Source organism: Sphaeramia orbicularis, chromosome 10, assembly GCF_902148855.1.
Source record: "Sphaeramia orbicularis chromosome 10, fSphaOr1.1, whole genome shotgun sequence".
Classification (NCBI taxonomy): Eukaryota; Metazoa; Chordata; class Actinopteri; order Kurtiformes; family Apogonidae; genus Sphaeramia; species Sphaeramia orbicularis.
The window spans coordinates 51930756-51954753 of record NC_043966.1 but is presented as its reverse complement, the minus strand read 5'-3'; the positions used below and the strand labels follow the sequence as shown (position 1 = coordinate 51954753).

At 33.7% G+C, this 23998-nt stretch overlaps 1 protein-coding gene and 1 long non-coding RNA gene across 2 annotated transcripts in view; one reads left to right on the top strand and one right to left on the bottom strand.

Annotated features, from left to right (window-relative positions):
- Positions 1-12004, top strand: part of gabra2b (gamma-aminobutyric acid type A receptor subunit alpha2b) — a 79787-nt gene extending 67783 nt beyond the window's left edge. The window contains exons 8-10 of the mRNA XM_030145652.1: positions 4755-4907; positions 9053-9255; positions 10506-12004. Of these exons, the coding sequence (XP_030001512.1) occupies positions 4755-4907; positions 9053-9255; positions 10506-10814 (665 nt within the window). The 3' untranslated portion in view covers positions 10815-12004. The remainder of the gene's footprint in view (positions 1-4754; positions 4908-9052; positions 9256-10505) is intronic.
- LOC115427193 (uncharacterized) lies at positions 11535-13112 on the bottom strand. Its single transcript, XR_003936448.1, has 2 exons — positions 12979-13112; positions 11535-12306 (listed from the first exon to the last, which is right to left on the bottom strand). It is a non-coding gene; the product is annotated as an uncharacterized LOC115427193 (long non-coding RNA).
- Between the last annotated feature and the right edge of the window lie 10886 nt (positions 13113-23998).

The following is a 23998-nucleotide window of genomic DNA, read 5'->3' as shown; positions in this document are numbered from 1 at the left end:
TTAACTGAAATAAATAAAAACTATAATTAAAAGAAAAAAATAATAATTAACTGAAACTGTATTGTGTGCTTACAAAACTAACTAAAACAGATAAAAATTATGGATACGGATTTAGTGTGATGCCTGAGACCCACAGACAAACAGAGTCCACTTCCCTTTTATAATATATACAAAATATACCAATATTGGGGAAAAACAGCCACTCAAGTGTTTCAGGTCTGAAAATCAAAACAGAACTGGGAAATATTTGAAATGATATGAAATGATCCCAGCAAGGTTATTATCGTTAACAAAAAGTAATGAAATGATGAAAACTAGAATTGTAAAAACATTTTCATTAACTGAAATAAATTAAAACTAGAATTAAAAGAAAAAAACAATAACTAACTGAAACTGTATTGTGTATTTATAAAACTAACTAAAACATATACAAATTATGGATAAAATTCCCTTTGTTTTCATCTTTGTCAATGTTGGATTGATATGAAATCGATCTATTTCCCTCAAGCAATTTTCTCTGCTGGCACCATATGATATTTAACGGTCCGTCACTTGTGGTTTCCAGTCGTCTTCTGGTCCCCACTCTACCTGGAAACATGGAGACTAAAGTTGGGAGAAAGCAGCAGAGTCCTGTCTGGGATTGATTTGAAAAAGAAGATAAAAGATATTAAAAAAAAAATAAAATAAAACTAAACTAAACATTTAGAAAAAAATTAAAACTAATAAAAACTAGCAAACCTGCTCTAAGGACTAATTAAAACTAACTGAATTAGAGAAAAAAAAGTCAAAACTAAATAAAACTAAACTAGAATGAAAAATCCAAAACTATTACAACCTTGGTTCAGTGTTTTTCAACCTTAGGGTCCTGACCCCACATGGGGTCGCCTGAAATTCAAATGGGGTCGCCTGAAATTTCTAGTTATTGATTAAAAAAAACACAAAAAACGTACTAATTAAAAATATATGTTAAGATGACAGAGACAATCCCACCAATATCCACCAATTTGAACTGGTCTATAAACAGCTGGTCTGGTCCCAGTACAGACTCAGAGGGTCCTAATACTTTTGGTACATTCATATTCTGTCTTGTGTGAGTTTGTTTGTTCCTTGTTTTTTGAGTGTTTGTTGATTGTTATGTTTTGTCCGATTGCTGTTGTTGTTTACTTTGTCTTATTGTTTACTTTATTGTGTATTCATCTGTGTTGCCTTCGAGGACTTATGTATGTATGTACTTATTTGTTTATTTACTTTTCTGGTTTGTCAGCATGGGTGTGTATGTCTGTGTATGTGAGGATGATCAGTGAGGTTAATTACTTACACAAGATTTAAGGGACTTGACTTTTCATATACTCTGCTGATAGGAAGTTAAAGGATAGACTGTTGTGTGGAGAAGGGGTGGGATTAAATAAGTTTTACTTCCTCCCACTCCTTTTCGAATGTGCCAATGAAGTCATGTATATGTATTAGGGATGTAATGATATGACAATTTCATATCATGGTTATTGTGACCAAAATTATCACAGTTATCATTATTATCACAATATTGTTGAAATGGTGCTCAGAATGTTCAAAAAGTACTGATACACACACTGAAATAATTTAATAAAGTTGTATTAAAAATAAATAAATAAATAAAATAAAATAAAATAAATAATTGGCACAATGTCCCTTCTGTTGCAGAAACATTCAAATATTAACCCTTAATGGTCTGAGCCTATTTTGGCTGTTTTTCAGTCCTTTTGATTTTGCCTTTGTATACTATAGAAACAGGGCGACACGGTGGTGCAGTGGTTAGCACTGGTGCCTCACAGACAGAAGGTCCTGGGTTCCATTCCAACACCAGTCGACGGGGGGTGGGACCTTTCTGTGTGGAGTTTGCATGTTCTCCTCATGTCTGCGTGGGTTCTCTCCGGGTACTCTGGCTCCTCCCACCATCCAAACACATGCACTGATAGGTTAATCGGTTCATCTAAATTGCCCATAGGTGTGAATGTGACAGTGATTGTTTGTCTCTATATGTTCAGCCCTGCGATGAACTGGTGAAATGTCCAGGGTGTACCCCGCCTTCACCCCTATGTAGCTGGGATAGGCTCCAAGAGACCCCCGTGACCCTAGTGAGGATAAAGTGGGTTCAGAAAATGAATGAATGAATGAATGAATACTATATAAACAAATGTTTACTATACCCATGTTTGGCATCTTTTTTTTTTCTGCACAACTTCATCTATATCATCTGTCTATTATTTTTTCACTTTAATCTACTATATCAACATAAAAGGACAAAAAACACAAAAAAAAAATATAAAATCCGATTTGAAAAATGTATATAATTTATTGCATAAATAACACACAGATCCTTAACAAACCTTTTCAAAGACTTTAAAAGTGAATATTGGTTCCAAATATTAGGTATAGAAAATTAAAATTGTAATAAATTAAAACTATACTCAAATATTTGACATAAAAGCAGATCTTTACATAGGTGTTTTCTCCGGAAAAGTGTGGTAATCAAACACAGTTATCATGATAATTAGAATTTGAACGGTAATACTAACTGTTTGCAATTTTCCCGCAGTTTATCGTTGCACCGGTAATCGTTACATCCCTAATGTGTATAAGTTTTGTGTTTGTTTCTTTTTTTGTTCTCTTCCATGACTACTCAACACCTGTTTTATTTTTAAGGACTAAGTAAGATTACTTTGTCTTGTTGCATATTAGAGATAAACTAAACTAAAAAAAAAAAAAAATAATAATAATAAATCCCAATCCATAAAAGACAAACTGTGAGTGTGAAACTGCAGCACTGTGGTTCTGTTTATCTGTCAAATGTTCATTGTGGTCAGTTTCAGATGCTGCAGCTCTTTCATAATTCATAGTTTCAGTTCTTGTTTGTTCAGTATTAATTGTCCTCCTTGTAAATGACAGCTGGACTGACTGGACAGATCCTGACCAAGGAAAATCACATTCTCCCTTTGTGCAGTAATCTACACCTGGATTTACTGATTTAATTTGAGCTAAGGTGTATGCTCATATGCTTACATGAAGTCTGTGTTGTGTTTGGAACTACTTTTCTTGATATTAACTGTTTCTATTTCTAAACTAATGCGGGAAGAAAAAAAATTGGGAAGAAGCTTGATGATTTTCATGGAAAAAAGTAAAACCATAGAAATCAGCTGTTATCAGGAAAGAGACGCAGTGATTTGCATAGAAACTGAGTTAGCTAACATCACAAAATAACGGATATTTAAGAACATGTTTTGTTTTTTTTTTCTTGTTAAAACAACAGTATCATCTGCACTTTTTTTAATGAGTGAAGATGACCGAAGGACACAGCAGGGAGAATGAAAAGAACTACTGAGCAAGGTTGTAATAGTTTTGGATTTTTCATAATAGTTCAGTTTTATTTAGTTTTAAGTTTTTTTTCTCTAATTCAGTTAGTTTTACTTAGTTTTTAGAGCAGGTTTGCTTCGTTTTAGTTTAGTTTTAGTTTTTTCATATCTTTTCTCTTCCTCACTGTCATATTCAAAGTAATCCCATACAGGACTCTGCTGCTTTCTCCCAACTTTAGTCTCCAATTCTAAACGACAAGTGACCAGAAGTGACGGATCGTAAAGTGGTGTATGGTGCCAAAAGCTCAAATTGCTTGAGTGAAATAAATTGATTTCGTATCAATCCGACTTTGACAAAGATGAAAACGAAGGGAATTTTATCTCTAATTTTTATACGTTATAGTTAGTTTTGTAAACACACAATACAGTTTCAGTTAGTTATTGTTTTTTCTTTTAATTCTAGTTTTTATTTATTTCAGTTAACGAAAATGTTTTTTCAAGTCTAGTTTTCGTCATGTCATTAGTTTTCGTCAACGATGATAACCTTGCTACTGAGTTCAAAATTGATGAAAGATCAGCTGGTCAAAAAGAAAAGAAAGAGTCTTTACATCAGGGGTCTCAAACATGCGTCCTGGCTGAAGGTTCCAATCCGGCCCCTGGGATGAATCTGCAAAGTGCAAAAATTCCACAGTCAAGGCTGTGGAACTCACTTTCCACATACAGACCCATTTGATCTCGAGTAAAATAATATCCTACAAAAACTAATGACTCCATATTTTCTTCTTGGTTTGATGTGAAAAAAATAATATTACATTATGTCTATAAATAATGACAACTTAAATGTTTTTTCTTTGTTTTAGTGCAAAAAATAACATTAAATTATGAAAATATTTACATTTACAAACTATCCTGTAACAATAAAATGTGAATAATCTGAACAAATATGAACAACCTGTAATGTCTAAAGAAAATTAAGCACAATTTGAACTCTTTTCTGCCTGTTCCTCAGTGTTTAGTGTCTGTAGATCTGGCCCATAATGCACATGGAGAAATGATAAGTTGAGGCAGAATATTGTTAAAATTGCATTTATTTTTCTTAAGAAATGTACATTTTTTCAGGTTATTCACATCTTTTTTGTTTGGATAGTTTATAAAAGTAAGTATTTTCAGAATTTAATGGGGTTGTTTTGCACTAAAACAAAGACAAAAATTTGGAGTTGTCATTATTTCCAGGTTATTCTGCTATTATTTTACTGGTCCGGCCCACTGCAGATTGAATTGGGCTGAATGTGGAACCTGAAAGAACAGGAGTTTGAGAGCCCTGCTTTACATGGCTGATCATTATAGATATGTCATCAGATCCCACTGGTTTGCTTATTGGAAATCACTGGTGCTTTAAACCTATTCTTATTCTTGCCTCCTCAGGTGAATACACTGTGATGACAGCTCATTTCCATCTGAAGAGGAAGATTGGCTACTTTGTCATCCAGACGTACCTCCCCTGCATCATGACAGTCATTCTCTCCCAAGTGTCTTTCTGGCTCAACAGAGAATCAGTTCCAGCCAGGACTGTATTTGGTGAGTCTGCCATCGTCTGCTTCAGTCACTGACCACATCCTATTACTTATCTGCCTTGTCCTTTGTCTCATTATTATCCATTCTATTAACGAACTAATGTTTCGATTATAAAAATGCATATTATCATAGATGACTCACACTGTAAAAAAAACAAAACAAAAAAAAAGGTAATATTCCAGCAGCAGGGGTGCCGAAAAAATACTGGAAAATAACGGAAAATAACCATCTCATAAAAATACAGTAATTTTCCATAATTAAAATGCAGTTTTTTGCCCTAACTTTACATGAGATTTTGGTGTTTTTTTGTTTTTTTTTTTTTAACTTTTTAATGTTTAATAAAGAATATTTTCATGTATTAAAACAATCAAATTACCTATAAATACAGGGGTTGGACAAAATAATGGAAACACCTTAAAAAATCAACAAAATATAATTTAATATGGTGTAGGTCTGCCTTTTGCAGCAATTACAGCCTCAGTTCTCCGAGGTATTGATTCATACAACTTGTGAATTGTTTCCAAAGGAATTTGAAGCCATTCTTCAGTTAGAATACCCTCCAACTCTTTTAGAGACGATGGCGGTGGAAATCAACGTCTTACTTGAATCTCTAAAACTGACCATAAATGCTCAATAATGTTGAGGTCTGGGGACTGTGCCGGCCATACGAGATGCTCAACTTCATTAGAATGTTCCTCATGCCATTCTTTAACAATTCTAGCTGTATGGATTGGGGCATTATCATCTTGAGGTGAAGGTGTTTCCATTATTTTGTCCAACCCCTGTATATATATAAATAATTTTCAATGAGACTCAGTTGTCCAATCCACTGATAAAAACTGTATTTGGACAGTTTATCAGTGCTTATACATGTTATACATTCACAAAAACACATTTATTCAACATTTTTGTTGTGAAACCCCCTGTAATTACACAAGATATTTGTCAATTAACAAACAAGTCTTGTTAAACTTACAGAACAAATACTTCTTTTACAATTAATTGTCAGTAATTTTATCTCATTTTATTATTTTATACAGTATTAAACTTTAAATTAACAGTTTAATCTCATAAATAGGAAAGAAATATTTGTGAAATTATGATACATTTGCAAATATATTTTAACTGTATTTTTCTGTGAAAAAGAAAACAATTCTTTAAAAAAATTTAAATTTTTTGGTTATTCACAGTTACAGTTTTTTCGTGTTATTTTACATTTGACATGTAAAATCACAGTCTAATTTTGTCATTTCATTGATATTTTCCTGTATCTTAAAAATACAGGAAAAAAAACAGTGAAAATTCTGTTAAATTACAGATTTTTTTTTTACAGTGCAGTTCCTTCAGCTAACCTACAAAAAGTTGTGGCCTTTGCATCTTTACTTGCTAGGCGTACCATTGTCTTCAAATGGAAAGACTCATCACCTCCAACACACCATCAATGGATCAGAGACATCATGCTTAACATAACGTTAGAAAAAATGAGGTGCACCCTAAATAACTATATCAATAAATTTGACAAAATATGGGAGCCTCTTTTACACTATGTGAATATGTGGCCTGGCCTGGAACTTAAAAACATTTTAGGTGTTTATATTGTTATTGACCTGTTTTGTTTATTTATTTATTTTCTTCCCTCCTTTAACAGTACCAGAATGCACTGTCTTGACTGTCTTTATGCGTGTCTTGTTTGAATTGGCTTTTTTTTTTTCCTTTTTTTTTTTTTCTTTTTTCCTTGGGTTCTGTTTGTTTATCATGTCCAGTGTAAATCTCTATATCATGCATACATTACTTGAAATTATAAATGTTATACTTGTGAAATGAAAAGTTCTATAAATGTTAAAAAGTTCTATAAATAAAGTTAAAAAAAAAAAAAAAATATGCATACTATCAAACTCCTGTAAGTTCCCAGTTGTACAAATGGAACTTTAGTCCGTTGTTAGGAATGTTGGAGCTCAACACCAACACTGAGTGGTGACTTTTAACCTCTGTCAGTCTCACTTCTGTCAGTAATGTCATGGTGATGAGCTGCCAGTTGGTATTCATGGTGAGCAGAAGAGAAAAACAAGATAAAATTAGAAGAGCCTTCACTGATTTTTTTTTTTTTAGTCCAGATGGTCAAGTCACTACAAGACTTGTCTGTAAGAAGAACTGACTAATTGTTGTGAAGGATGAAACTCTTTTCCTGGTAACTGTCTTAACAGCGGAGACAACAGGCTTTAAAGGAGCCAGAATGTTTGCTGGAAGCCTGACCTATCAAGTTAAATCCAGCTAATCATGTTAACCGTCTGCAAAATTCTTTTCTACACCGTAAGAATGCTCATCACAACAAATCAAAACCAGCTAACATGTAGCTGACTAGGTAGTCACTAAACAGTTAACCACCAAGTATCTTCAGTCTTAAAGGAAACATGCAGCTTACAGACATGCAGAAGTGTCAAACTGCAGTAGAACTGGCAAGAACCAGAGCAGACCACTAAAGGCTGAGTAGGAGGGTTTCACATGGTAGTGTCAATCAATCAATCAATCAATCAATCAATCAATCAATCAATCAATCAATCAATCAATCAATCAATCAATCAATCAATCAATCAGTTTTATTTATATAGTGCCAAATCATAACAAAAGTTATCTCATGACACTTTACATATAGAATTGGTCGAAACCAGACTCTAAGCCAATTCACAGAAACCCAACAGAATCCTCCAGGAGCAGACAGTAGTAACTGGTGACAGCGGCGAGGAAAAACTTCCTTTTAACAGAAACCTCGAGCAGATACTGTGCAATAAGTTTTTGGCCGCCTTTAGATTAGTGGTTTTTGCAGCGTTCCAATGAACATACATATTTATTTCTTAGTCTCTTTTCTTCATATACAACAAGAAAATGCAGGAAGTATGTCACAGAAACACACAAAAAACAGAACTAAATGGGTTCTAAAGGTTAAAGTCAGTATTTAGTGTGACCCCTGACCCCATGACAAGAAGCAGCAAAAACCATGAGAAACATCTGACATGTGTTGAATGAAACTGGAATAAAAAATCTGAACGTGAATGCCAAAAATGTCATATTGTCTGAACAAAAGGATTAAAGACACGTTATGTGTAAAAGGAAGGTCACACTACATATGACCACTTTGGTTTAGAGATGCTGGTTTTTCACTGAAATGTTTGTTTTTTACTGCTGTACATACTTTACTGTAGTATGTAGGGATGTAACCATATGAAAATTTCATATCGTGGTTATTGTGACCAAAATTATCACGGTTATCATTATTATCACGGTACTGTTGAAACTGTGCTCAAAATGTTCAAAAAGTACTAATACACACTGAAATAATTTAACCAAGTTGTATTTTGAAAAATAAATAAATAAATAAAATAAAATAAAATAATTGGCATGATGTACTTTCTGTTGCAGAAACATTCAAATATTAACCCTTAGTGGTCTGAGCCTATTTTGTCTGTTTTTCAGTCCTTTTGATTTTGCCTTTATATACTGTATAAACAAATGTTTACTATACCCATGTTTGGGATCTTTTCTTTCAGCACAACTTCATTTATATCAACTGCCTATTATTTTTTCACTTTAACCTACTATAAAACATGAAAGGCCAGAAAACACACAAAAAATATATAAAATCCAATTTGAAAAATGTATATAATTTATTGCATAAATAACACACAGATGCTTAACGAACCTTTTCAAAGACTTTAAAAGTGAATATTGGTTCCAAATATTAGGTATAGAAAATCTAAATTGTAATAAATTAAAACTATACTCAAATATTTGACATAAAAGCAGATCTTTACATAGGCGTTTTCTCTGGAAAAGTGCGGTAATCAAACACAGTTATCATGATAATTACAATTTAACAGTAATACTAACCATTGGCAATTTTACCACAGTTTATCATTATACCGGTAACTGTTACATCCCTAGTAGTATGTAGTATATATTAGCTTTTTAGCAACAAAGAACACCAACAGCATTATTATTTTTATGTTATATATGTGGCATATGTAGGATTATACATACATATATATATATAATCCTACAGAAGTTTCCATACATACATTTTCTATATTACTTTCTCAACAGCTCCATATTCTATAAAACCCCTTCTCTCCTCTCTGTACGTATGTTTCAAGGTGTGACCACGGTTCTCACAATGACAACACTGAGTATAAGTGCCCGGAACTCCCTTCCCAAGGTGGCCTATGCCACAGCCATGGACTGGTTCATCGCTGTCTGCTACGCCTTCGTCTTCTCCGCTTTGATTGAGTTTGCCACCGTCAATTACTTCACAAAGCGCGGCTGGGCTTGGGATGGAAAGAGTGTTGTGAATGACAAGGTAAAAAAGGAAAACACACAGCTTGGTTTTCAAAGACAGTTAATTAGCAGTTCTAGCAGATAAGAGAGGGGGTTATAAAAACAGTTTTTTCAGGGTATTTTTGAAGGTTTGACAATGTCATTGCCCAAATTAACCCTCCACTACATCAGTAAAAAGAAAATGCAGTTACAATAACCTGCAGTTCTAACATGGTAGAACTGGTACGTTGTTTGTCTACATGGAAACTAAAATGCTGCTGTCTCTTGGCTATCCACTGGTAAAATAAAATGCTTCAAAATGAAACTTTTACTCTTCTGGGTAGTCGGACCCTGTATCACACTATGGATGTTTAGCATGTTGTCCCAGATGAGTGGACTGTTGGTGTGAAACCACCATGGGACCACTGTGTAGCATTCAGGTTCAGAAAGGAGATGGACTTGAAATCAGAAAATGTCTCCAACTGGGATCATGTAGAGCAGGGCTGTCAAACTCATTTTAGCTCAGTTCCACATTCAGCTCAATTTGATCTGAAGTGGGCCCAACCAGTAAAATAATAACAGAATAATATAGAAATAATGTCAAATCCAAACTTTTCTCTGTTTTAGAGTGAAAAAAGTCAATTTACAACAACACCTATGAAAAGGTTTACATCTACAAACTATCCTTTCAAAAGATGTGAATAACGTGAACAAACTGAAAAAATAAGTGTAATTTTAACAATATTCTGCCTCAGTTTATCATTTACACATGTACATTATAACTTTTCAATCACAGTGGATCTACAAACACACAAAACATTTAATAACAGGCAGAATATTGTTCAAATTGTACGTACTTCTCTGAAGACATTTCAGGTTGGTCATATTTGTTCAGGTTATTCACATTTTTTTGCAAAATTATACTTTGTTTCAGTGTAAATACATGAAAATATTTACATTTACAAAGAGAAAAATTTGGAATTCTCATTATTTATACGTTACTTTGATAGTATTTTACTGGTCCGACCCACTTGAGATTGAATTGGTCTGAATATGGAACCTGAACTAAAAGGATTGTTAATATCTTTGTGTAATTTTTGCATTTCACTGCAAACTGCTGACATACTCGGCCTTCGTCGGCCTTAACCTGACATCACAGAATGTGTTTGATCCTTTATCAAACCTGCCCATTGCCACAGCTCCTCTCATTTCCATTTATTTTTAATTCATGTGGTGACAAGTCTAAGGCTGCCTTTGTACTTTTAGGCTTTAATATTGTTGATCTTTCAACAGAAAAAAGAGAGGGCATCTGTTGTCAAGAAGAATAATGCCTATGCTGTAGCGGTGGCCAACTACGCACCCAACATCACCAAGGACTCCAGCACACTTCCAACCATTGCCAAAGGCGGTGCTTCCGATCCCAACAAGCCCAAAGCAGATGGAAAAGCCCCAGACAGCAAGAAGACATTCAACAGCGTTAGCAAAATTGACAGAATGTCAAGGATTTTGTTTCCAGTTCTCTTTGGCACCTTTAACCTTGTCTACTGGGCCACCTACCTTAACAGAGAACCAGTTATAAAGGATATGGTTCCCTCGAATTAGAGGCTTTTCACGGGCTCTGGTCTGGGGACTAACAGACGACCAAATACCTCCAGCAACTGTGTACACACACCTTTTCAGAGTTGAAGTCCTGGATTGCAGTTTGACCCTCTGTCTCCGCCTGTTTTCTACACCGTCTGCAGCACTTTTGAAAAGCCTGGCTTTTGTAAATGTGTATGTATATTTATATTCATGGTTTCATGGTGACATATTGTGTGATTTCTTCCAACTAGAGTGCATATTTCTTTTAACCTATGTATGCTTCCAGTTTTACTGTATGTGGCCACTGTACATACAAATCAAATGATCAAATTTACTCAGAGTGAACATAAACATGAACGTTTATTACATTTTAGTTAAGGTTACTTCTAAATGTGTTGAATTTTTGCTGGTAATGCCACTTTGCTGATATTACAGTATCTATTTTTTCTGTTTTGAGTGGAAGGGACTGATTCTATCACATTTCTTTCTTTCTGTCTTTGCCAACTAAGAGTGATCGGACTCTTTTTTTTTCTGTCCAAGCCAATGCAAAAACACACTTGTATAATATTGTTAACAGTGTAGGAGTTGTTTTATTATCTGTGTCTAAAGGTATGGGGCTGCAATCATAAGTCAACTTTTAGAGTTTTTCAGCACTATTAGAGGACACTGTGGAGCAGATGAAAATACTACATATCTGACCTACACTGACCTATTGTTGTTTTGTAAAGGTTTTTTTTGTCTTTTTTTGGAATACATATTAGAGTATAAGACACATGTTTACACACTCACTCCAACACTGCCACTTTATTTTCAACTCTGTTTTTGTCTCCACCTGCTTGTGATGAAAAATATCAGGTTAATTGGTTATTATTTAGTTTCTATCATAATGTCTGTTGGTGTTGCATGAGTAGCACCGTACACTTTTTTTACATGTTTCTGCTAAATTTATAGTCCTGCTGATGGATTCTACATTAATAAGCAGGAATTGCACTGAAAAGGCAAAAATAAACCCGTGAACTGTTGAGCAGGGCAGCAGTGTCTTTTCTAACAGTGACAAAGGAATGACAGCAAAGAAAAAGGAACATAAAATGAATTGCTTCTGGATTGGACACTGATACTATGAAGTCCAGTTCAAGCCAGAGGTTTGCACCAGGTTTAGCTGTAACTGTAACTGTAACTGAACTATTACTGCAGTGATCTGCTGCTTCAGACCAATACAATCAAACACCATCAGACAGTGAATTCTTTGAATAGTATACTCTTGCATTTTGTAACTTGATATTGTTTTTTGCATCTTCGAATATGACTGAGGACAGCGATGGTGAGGGTTTTCTTTTACTACAGCTTCATTTCTGGTATAGACGGAACAGAGTTCTCATATATGTCTGAAGCGGTTCTGTTGTTAAGTTGGTTCTGTTGGTGTCGCCTCTAATATGCAAAGAAAATATAGGATTTACCAAGGAAGCAGCTGACAGTACTGTTGCACTTGAACGTAACACACACTATAGCAGGGCTGTCAAACTCATTTTAGTTCAGTTCCACATTCAGCTCAATTTGATCTGAAATGGGCCAAACCAATAAAATAATAACATAATAATGTATAAATAATGTCAAATCCAAACTTTTACCTGTGTTTTAGAGCGAAAAAAGTTAATTTACATTATGAAAAGGTTTACATCTATGAACTATCCTTTCAAAAGATGTGAATAACATGAACAAACTGAAAAAATAAGTGTAATTTTAACAATATTCTGCCTCAGTTTATCATTTACACGTTTGTTATAACTTATACATCACAGTGGATCTAAAAACACATAAACCATTTAATAACAGGCAGAATATTGTTCAAATTGTACCTATTTCTCTTAAGACATGTCAGGTTGTTCATATTTGTTCAGGTTATTCACATTTTTTTGCGAAATTATGCTTTGTTTTAGCGTAAATACCTGAAAATATTTACATTTACAAAGAGAAAAATTTGGAGTTGTCATTATTTCTATGTTATTATGATAGTATTTTACTGGTCCTGCCCACTGGAGACTGAATTGGTCTGAATGTGGAACCTGAACTAAAAGGATCGTTAATATCTTAGTGTAATTTTTGCACTTTCATCCCAAGGTAGCCAGACTGGACCCTTTGGCGGGCCGGATTTGGCCCCCGGGCCTCATGTTTGATACCTGCGCACTATAGTATGACATCCTTAAACCAGCCACTGGATAGTTCACACCACTGTGACCTTGAACTGTAGCTTTCAAAACTGGCTTTGTCTCATCAGAAATCTTAGGTCACATCTGAGCTTTAAGGTGGAAGCCTAAAAAAAAAAAGCTACATACTACTTGCTGTCAAGATGCAAAGAAATAATGAAAAAAAAAATACAATACGTAAGTGATATAAATAAAAATAAGCAGAACTGCCCCTGAGTTATACATTATTATTTTGGTTTTTGGATTCTATTTTTTCAACATGGGACCAAAAAAACCCAAAAAACAATCAGCAAAAAGAAGCTAAGAGCTACATCCGTGGCCAGACTTGGTTATTATAGGTGACCAGTCCAAAGAATGAGCAAAGTAAAGGATCGGAAAATAAAGACTGAGTACAACTGCGTCTGGGTTTTAAATTGATCAGATCTAGGGCTGTGCATTGGCAAGAATCTGGTGATACAATACAAATCACAATACTAGGGTCATGATACGATATATCATGATATATCATGATATATGTTAAAAAGGCAATTTTTTTGTTTGTTTCTTTTTTTAAAAAAAATGATTATTTCCTGGAAGAATTGAATTACACCAGAAATCTGCACAAATACTAAACAAGTTTTTATTTGATCCCAACAGGAGCTAATGTTATATCACAAAATGTTCCTGTGTTCAAACTGAAATGATGTTTTACAGACATTACAGTTTCAGATCCTGTTCAAATGTTCAGATTCTATTAGTTCAGAACTAACATCAGAACAGGATTTTAGTTCAATTCCAACAAAGGAACTAACATTATTTAATAAAAGACTGTTAAATAATAATAAATAAAATATCAACAAAAATCAACCTCCACAAAATCTGCATTTGAAGAAAATACCTAAAAATATTGATATAGTACTTTTTTAATATCGATACAGTATTGTGAAATGAGATATTGTGATATATTGCAGTACTGGTATTTTCTTACCCCCCTAATAAGATTGAACAGATACTTAAAAGGTGAAGCCCAACAACAAAATCAGTGAACTAAAAGAAGCTAACAGCTCAGTGGCACACCAGAGCTGGTTATTATGGGTGACAAAGGTAGAGATTACTGTACAAAGAAATAAGGTAATAAAATAAAATAAAAAAAAAACATGTAGAAATGTGAGAATTTTTCATGTATAAAAGTAAACCTGTGAAGGCAGAACCCAGATATGTAAATAGTGAGCTAACATGGATACATGGAGCTGCATACTTGGTTATACATGACAAATCCAGGGACCAATGTACAGAATAAATAGAATTTCTAACTAGAAAAAGATATAAAATCACTTTGTATTGGCTTATTGTCACTGAATTTGGTGCTAATTCTGGAGGTTAGTGTTGATTTGTTTGGTTTAGATTAGACACATGACCATTTCTAACCTCTTGTTCTCTCTTCTTTCTATTAATTTCACATCTATCAAATGTAATATTTTCTCCTTAGATGAAATAAATAGGATTGTAAACATGATTTTTTTGTGTAGTGATTTTGAATTTGTATAAATCATTGGAGTCAGTGAATTTTGGTCGTCTCATTGCTCGGTCGGACTTTGTGGACTTTTATCTCGGCCAAAGCCATACGTAGTGCCTGCTGTTTGTAATCCCACTCAATTCAGGAACAAAAACCTACAGGGAATGCCGATGAATTTAGTTGAAGTTTTGGATAGAATTCATTTTGGGTTGATACCTGAAAACTTCAATGTAAAAACTAAATAATGCAACTTTTTGCTTACAGAAGACACCAAAACAAAGGACAAGATACTGCTTAATTATAAAATATACTGAAACAGGTCTGACAGTTCTCAGTATCTCCTTTGTTTTTCACCGGTGTAGTTTGATGAACTCTTAAGTAAATGTCGCCTGTTATCAAATTTGCTGAAATTACGTTTCACCCAAAAGGCTAATGAGTTGTACCGCTGTTTTCTGCAGGACATAGCGTCCGTCCGTTCCAGTGTCTGTCACGGTGCATTGAGACAAACCCCGGTCAGCCCCATATCGGTAGCCACATGTTGTACTCTGCTGTGTTCTTTTTGACATGGTTTTCTTCACATCAGTATTTATTTGATTGTTCAATCAAACTTTGCATGATGATAAAAATCCAGCATTGTTTTGTTTTGTTATTTTTTTAAAATTGATTTATTTTTTAGAAATTCTGCTTTTGAATATACACATTTTGAATATGATTTTTTTTCCTCTAACATCCTACTAGAGTCTTAAACATTCCAGATAAAATGATTGTTCACGAGGTGGATGCTTGATTCAGTGCACAGTTTCTAATAAAACATATCATTCCAGTCTTTATATCTAGCGTCTGTGCCATGTTTTGTTTTTTTTTTTGGAAGAGGAGGAGGAGGAGAGGAAATCTAAAAATAGTTATGGCTGGCTCGTCCCATTAAGCTGCAACTTAACAGTTTATTGCAGCTCAGTAAGATCACGGGACTGTGAGTGAGGAGCAGGAGAGGATGCTTCCAGTGCTTCTACACTGTTAAAAAAAAAAAAAAAAAAAAGGTAATATTCCGGCACCTGGGGCACCAAAAAAATACTGTAAAATAATGAAAAATAACCATCTCATAAAAATACAGTAATTTTCCATAATTAAAGCACAGTTTTTTGCCCAAACTTTACATGAGATTTTGCTTTTTTTATGTTTAATAAAGAATATTTACATGTATTAAAACAATTAAATTATATATATATATATATATATATATATATATATATATATATATATATATATATATATATATATATATATATATATATATATATATATACGTATATATGTGTGTATATATATGTATATATATATATATATATATATATATATATATATATATATATATATATATATATATATATATTTTTTTTTTTTTTTTTTTTTTTTTTTTTTTTCAATGAGACTCAGTTGTCCAATCCACTGATAAAAACTGTATTTGGACAGTTTATCAGTGCTTAAACATGTTATACATTCACAACAATACATTCATTCAAGATTTTTGTTGTGAAACCTCCTGTAATTACACAAGATATTTGTCAATTAACAAACAAGTCTTATTAAACTTACAGAACAAATACTTCTTTCATGGTTAATTGTCAGTAATTTTATCTCATTTTATTATTTTATACAGTATTAAACTTTAAATTAACAGTTTAATCTCATAAATAGAAAAGAAATGTTTTTGAAATTAATTTTGAAAACATATTTTAACTGTATTTTTCTGTGAAAAAAATAAAACATTTCTTTTAAAAATTGGAAATTTTTGGGTTATTCACAGTTACAGTTTTTTCATATTATTTTCCATTTGACATGGAAAATCACAGTCTATTGTTGTAATTTCATAGATATTTTCCTGTATCTTAAAATTACAGGAAAAATCTGTAAAATAAACAGTGAAAATTCTGTTAAATTACAGATTTTTTTACAGTGTAGCCTGCCACAGACGATCATGAACGTAAAGCAAAAACCACAAAAAAAAAAAAAAAAGAAATAATTAAAAAAAAAAAAAAAAGAAGAAGCTGTGGCACTGAGCTGGAATGGAAAGCTCAGTGGAGTCGTTTTTTCCTCGGCCTGTTCTCTCCATCGGCCTCATCTTTTCTGAGCTCCACATCTGACCCTGTTCATCCACTCAAATAGTCGGGGCTGACAGGAATCAATACTGATGAATGTGAGCTATCTAATAGGCATGATAACAAGAGCTGCTTATAAACACGTCTTTAGAACTGAGCATCTTATACAATCTTTCTAAAATGTCAAGATGGAAGATGCGCAAAATAGTTTTTCCACATTTCTACACAGATAGTGGACAAAGTCTAGAGTAAGAGTATACAGTGATGCTTGAAGCTATGGGCAAATTGATTAGTTGCAGTAACACAATGGAAACCCCTGAACACTCCTGTCAGATTACCTTGGGAACAGCTGCCCCCCCGCCCCCCCCCGAAAGACAGATGTGGGATGAATTCATTGATTCATCTGGAGACTGGGCTCCTTTAAAAGTGCAGTGTGTGGGATTTAGAGGGATCTGTTAGTGGAAAAGGAACATAATATTCAGGATGTTTTCATTAGTGGATCCTCACCTGAAAATTAGAATTTTTTCCCAATCGTAGAATGATCTTATAGCTACACTGTAAAAACAAACCTTTGGAATCTACTCAATAAAAGTGAGGTAACAATTTGCACTCATTTTGGTTGAGTAGATTTTACCCCATATTTGGAGTAAAATGTGATTAAATTTAACAGCTATAGCACACTAAAGGAAATGAGGTAAAATCCACCTTCATATCCCAATAGATTACACAACAAATTACTCATAAAAAGTGAGTAATATTTAGTGATGTGACATTCACGAATGAATCGAATCTTTTGAATGACTCTTTGAAATGAATGATGGGAACTGAGTCTTTGTAAAGAGCTGTTCATTTTTTTTTTTTTTAAGGAGGGAGTGTTCGAGTGCCTGTTAATTTAGCATCACTGGGGAGGCGTTGGGCAGGAAGAGGATGTTCCAGCAGAAAAAAAAGAGTGCACTGCGCTTGTCTCATGGCAAGAAGTTAGCAAAAAAGCAACAGTTTGAAGCGTGAGGTGAGCATTGAAAAGTGTGAGAGTGATAGAGTGAGCACCTGTGAGTAATGAGCCAAAGAAAAAGGAGGAGTATTTGGATGCACTTTTCAGAAAGAAAAGATGGACATGACACTTGAGAATGTCACTACAGTTCAGGTATTTCAGTAACTGCAGTGGTTAATCACTGTTGCGTTTTGTGCAGTTTTTTCTGTATGTTTACGCACATTTATTGTTCTTGTTTTGAGAGGAATAAAATGTTATTTCATAAGAAAATGTTTTCTTTTCTTCTTCATTTTTAGGCTACAGACTAGTCCACATAATGTACCGTGATGTTTTTGGTCCAATTCCATCATTTGTCTAATGTCACCTCTCATGTCATGGATTTAACCCACACATTTGAACTAACTATTCTTTTTTACGGTAAGATACTGCCAATTAAACACCTTTAAAATGTAATGTCAATCATCACATGTAGCCTATTTAGTCATTAAAACATTGGTGTTTCAAAAGAATGCAAAAAAACATAACAGAGCCAGTCTTTTGAACAACTCTTTTCAGTGAACGACTCCTGATTGAACGACTCCCTTCAAAGAGCCAAAAGTCCCATCACTAGTAATATTAACTCTGAATTGTTAATAGGAAATTGTTCATGTACTTATTTTCGGGCTGGGTGTATCAATCTAATTATCAAATGTATTGATACTAAGGTGTATATTGATATCAGGTCAATACTAGCGTGATGACATTGATACTTCTGAAGTAGTTTCTCTTTTACACACCAATAAATTACTCTTTTACATTCATCACATAACCTAAATCCTAGGAAGAATGTGAAAAATGGAAGGTGAGAACTCTACTTCCTCTTCCTTCTGTTTTTTTTTTTTTTTTTTTTTTTTACCCATGCCTGTAAGAATCACCATTACAGATAATAATGAAACAAAGGAGTAACTTAGCTCATGGTGCAAGAATATGCAACTCAACAGAAATATTCATTCAACAACAACAACAAACCCTAATAAAAACAGTCAAACACACCATAACTGTGCCATATATAAAAAGAACAACACTTCTTATCACCTCAAAACACTGTAAAACACATAAAAACTGTCCCAACTAGTTTGTCCCAATGCATGCTGGGAAACTCCCCCCAGCTGCTCCTCTAACCCATCACAATATTATGGGGTAGATTTTATTCTATTATTTTAAGTAGCAATTGTTACTGTTAACAAATAGACCGAATTGAACCAGTCCTAATAGATTTCACTGGCTAAATATTACTGTTGATTAAAATGTAACGGATTTCCATAGTTTGTATTTACCAACCCCCAAAATCCTTTTTTTTTTTTTTTTTTTTTTACAGTGTACTGAGGGTGTGAGTCCATCATGTTGCACTTCAGTGTTTCTACAGTAGCCCAGAATGGACAAACCAGTCACTGTTACAGGAGAATAACATACATGTTTTTTAACATACATGTTCATGTTAAAGTCACTGTACAGGACATCCTTCATCAGGGGTTGTCCAAATTTAAAGCATATGGAAACACACGCGCGCACCCCCCCCACCCCCCCACCCCCCATTGCCTCTGTTGTAGGGGTAAAGGTATTCTTACATTATCCAGTCATAAAAAAATAGTACACTGATTAAATGAATAAATTCACCAAAAAAGAAAAGGTTTAACAGTATAGTATGTTTTATGTTACTGCTACTTTTTATTGGATGAGAAAATAAAATAAAAAATAATCAATATTTCTACACTGGAATGCTATAATTTCATAAAAAACAAAACAAAACATAAAATATTCTGGAAATATAATGAAGTAAATATAAGTTGCCTGCATATAGAGAGCACAAATATGTTTTTGTGACTCTATCTATCTATCTATCTATCTATCTATCTATCTATCTATCTATCTATCTATCTATCTATCTATCTATCTATCTATCTATCTATCTATCTATCTATCTATCTATCTATCTATCTATCTATCTATCTATCTATCTATCTATCTATCTATCTATCTATCTATCTATCTATCTTACTTTCCTGCCAAAATAACTTCTTATCCTGTAATCGTTGCTGGTCTTTGATGTACATGCTAAGAAGGGACCAAATCAGTGATATTCAGTGGGTTTGATTGGATGTTCTATTTATATCTTTGGTTTTCTCTGCCTTAATATACTATATGAATATATGAACTCTGAGCTTTTATGATCATCGACATGATAGAAATAAATGGTAGACATAAATGTAGGAAAAGACCTGATTATTTTCACTGAAAAATGTAAATGACAGAGCCTAATATCATAATAAATTGTGATAAATCACTCAGGAAAGATTAAATAATGAGAAAATTAACTCACATAGAAATAGCCTTGGGTCTTTAGAGGTTTTATAAATCTGCCCTTTGTGAAGGTATCTATTAAGATAAGGTGACAAACATTAACTGGTGAAATGTGCCATATACCTGGAGGAAACCTGGGTGGTACCCCAAACAAACACTAACCCAGTGGTTCCACACTTTTTTGTCTCTTGACCCCATTTTAACATCACAAATTTTTGCGACCCCAGACGTTCAAAACAGAGACTTTTTTTTTTTTTTTTGGCTAAAATTAATTTGTTTTTGATCATGTAATAGTTTGCTATACTATGTTGGAAATAAATATTAATTTTGGATGACATTTAGTCTATATAATGTATATTATTGTGGACAGAGGCAGTAAATCCAGGTGTAGATTACTGCACAAAGGGAGAACTGGATTTTCCTTGGTCAGGATCTGTCCAGTCAGTCCAGCTGTGATTTACAAGGAGGACAATTAATACTGAACAAACAAGAACTGAAACTATGAATTATGAAAGAGCTGCAGCATCTGAAACTGACCACAGTGAACATTTGACAGATAAACAGAACCACAGTGCTGCAGTTTCACACTCACAGTTTGTCATGTCTGTTATGGGGTGGGATTGTCTCTGTCAGATCACCATATATTTTTTATTACTATGTTTTTGATTTTTTTTTTTTTTATCAGTTACCATATTTTCTGGACCACAGAGTGCACCTGAATGTAAGCCGAACCCACCAAATTTTAAAAGAAAAAAATATTTGTACATTTATCATTATTATTATTATTATTATTATTATTATTATTATTATTATTATTATTATAAGCCGCAGGTGTCCATGTTGTAACATGAGATATTTACACAGAAAGATGGTAAACAGACAGATTATTTAAATATTTATTTCCATACCTTGACTGCTTTTTTCCAAACAGTGCCTGTAACACGGCTAGGGGTGTTAGAAAATATCAGTTCTGCAATATATCACAATATTTAATTTCACAATACAGTATCGATATTAAAAAGTACTGTATCAATATTTTCAGGTATTTATTCAAATTCCGATTTGGCAGAGGTTCATTTCTGTTTTTTGTTTTTCTTTATTGTTTATATCTTATTTATTATTATTTAACACTGTTTTATTAAATAATGTTTATTTGAATCATCCTAAAAGCACTTTTTAATGTCTGAGAGGCAGATGGTAGTTCCTTTGTTGGGATTGTACAAAAATACTGTTCTGATGTTAGTTCTGAACTAATAGAATCTGAACATTTGAACAGGATCTGAAACTGGAATGTCTGTAAAACAGAATTTAAGTTTGAACACAGGAACATTTTACAATAAAACATTGGATCCTGTTCTGATCAAATAAAAATGTGTTTGGTATTTGTGCAGATTTCTGGTGTAATTCAATTCTTCCAGGAAATAATCATTTTAAAAAAGAAACAAACAAAAAATTGTCTTTTTAACAGTATCATGATGTACCGTGATAGAGTGTATCGTGATCCTAGTATTGTGATTTGTATCATATCGCCAGATTCTTGCCGATACACAACCCCTAAACACGTCAGTAAAACGGCAGGAACAGGCTGGTTCAAAAACCCGGAACAGTCATTGATCTGTATCTTCATCTTCCTTCTGCTCATTAAACCACTGCAGTCGTCTTCTTCAGTGTCGGAGTTGAACATCCTCAGAAAGGCTCCGTCTCACCCCTTCTACGTCTCTCTTCCATTGTCTCTCATTGTCTCCTCCGTGCTGCAGCTCTATTTCCTTCTTTACAAACACATCGATCGGTTTGAACTTCAAAGCTGCATCATATGCATTTCTTTGTGTGTTTTCCATGATCAGGGTTTGTGCATGACACGCAAAATGATTGTTCAAAGTTCAGCTTAAAACTTCTCTTCATCACCTCTTCCACTTGTCTGTCTCGCTTTTGCACTTCCTGCTAGAGCGCCCCCTGGAGGCCATTAGCCCGTAAAAATCTATACTCGAACCGCATCGTTGTATAAGCTGCAGGGTTCAAAGCGTGAGAAAAAAGCAGCAGCTTATAGTCCGGAAAGTACGGTACTAGAAATTTTAGGTGACCACATTTGAATTCCAGGCGACCTCATGTGGGGTCCTGACCCAAAGGTTGAAAAACACTGCACTAACCTGAAGCAAACTCTTGGAAAATGCCACAGTTTTTTCACATAGAATGGAGGACTTCATAAACGACAACATGAAGGTAGAGCAGGGCTGTCAAACTCATTTTAGTTCAGTTCCACATTCAGCTAAGTATGATCTGCAGTGGGCCGAACCAGTAAAATAATAACATAATAATATATAAATAAAGTCAACTCCAAACTTTTCTCTATGTTTTAGAGCGAAAAAAGTAAATTTACATTATGAAAAGGTTTGCCTCTACAAACTATCCTTTCAAAAGATGTGAATAACATGAACAAACTGAAAAAAAAGTGTAATTTTAACAATATTCTGCCTCAGTTTATCATTTACATGTACGTTATAACTTATGGATCACAGTGGATCTACAAACACACAAAACATTTAGTAACAGACAGAAAATTGCTAAAACTGAACTTACTTCTCTTCAGACATTTCAGGTTGTTCATATTTGTTCAGGTTATTCACATTTTTTGCAAAATTATACTTTGTTTCAATGTAAATACATGAAAATATTTACATTTACATAGAGAAAAATTTGGAGTTGTCATTATTTCTATGTTATTATGATAATATTTTACTGGTCCTGCCCACTGGAGATTGAATTGGTCTGAATGCGGAACCTGAACTAAAAGGATTGTTCATATCTTCGTGTAATTTTTGCACTTTCATCCCAAGGGCCGGACTGGACCCTTTGGTGGGCTGGATTTGGCCCCCGGGCCGCATGTTTGACACCTGTGAGGTAGAGGAAAGAAGACCTGGAATCATACCAGTGTGATGGCAAACGTTGGTTAGATTGTGCCAGACTACATCCTATGAACTGAAATAGTCATGTGATACACGTCATCAGTACCAAACAGGCTGCCACCTGGACACACACTTGTTCGACATGAACGTGAGCTAGTGTTGAAAGAGGTGAAAATCATTACAACTCTGAACATGATGGAGCAGGGACATCTGTTATAAGAACAATTTTATTTTGTTCTTTTAAAACCTTGCTTCTAAAGTCTTTCTGTGGGTCTGAGCGTTCTGCACTGCACTAGAGGAGGTACGGGTACCACTGGCACTGCACATACTTACAGTAGTGCTACTAGTAGTTAGAGCCTGGACCCAGATCAATCCTGATGTAAATGACTGCTTTGGATCTGATTAGGGATGTAACGATATGAAAATTTCATATCACGGTTATTGTGACCAAAATTATCACGGTTGTCATTATTATCACGGCGTTATTGAAATCGTGCTCAAAATGTCCAAAAAGTACTGATACACACACTGAAATAATTTAACCAAGTTGTATTTTGGAAAAAATAAAATAAAACAAATAAAAAAAAATAATAATAATAATAGCCACAATGCACTTTCTCTTGGCAGAAACATTCAAATATTAACCCTTAGTGGTCTGAGCCTATTTTGTCCGTTTTTCAGTCCTTTTGATTTTGCCTTTACATACTATATAAACAAATGTTTACTATACCCATGTTTGGGATCTGTTTTTTCAGCACAACTTCATTTATATCATCTGCCTATTATTTTTTTTCACTTTAACCTACTATATCAACATAAAAGGTCTGAAAACACAAAAAAAATTTATAAAATCCGATTTGAAAATGTATACACTTTATTGCATAAATAACACACAGATGCTTAACGAACCGTTCCAAAGAATTTAAAAGTGAATATTGGTTCCAAATATTTGTAATAAATTAAAACTATACTCAAATATTTGACATAAAAGCAGATCTTTACATAGGGTTTTTTTCCCCTACAAGTGCAGTAATCAAACACGGTTATCATAATTAGAATTTAAATAGTAATACTAACCATCTGCAATTTTACCGCAGTTTATTGTTATATCGATAATCGTTACATCCCTAGATCTGATTGTTAAAATATATATATATATATATATATATATATACA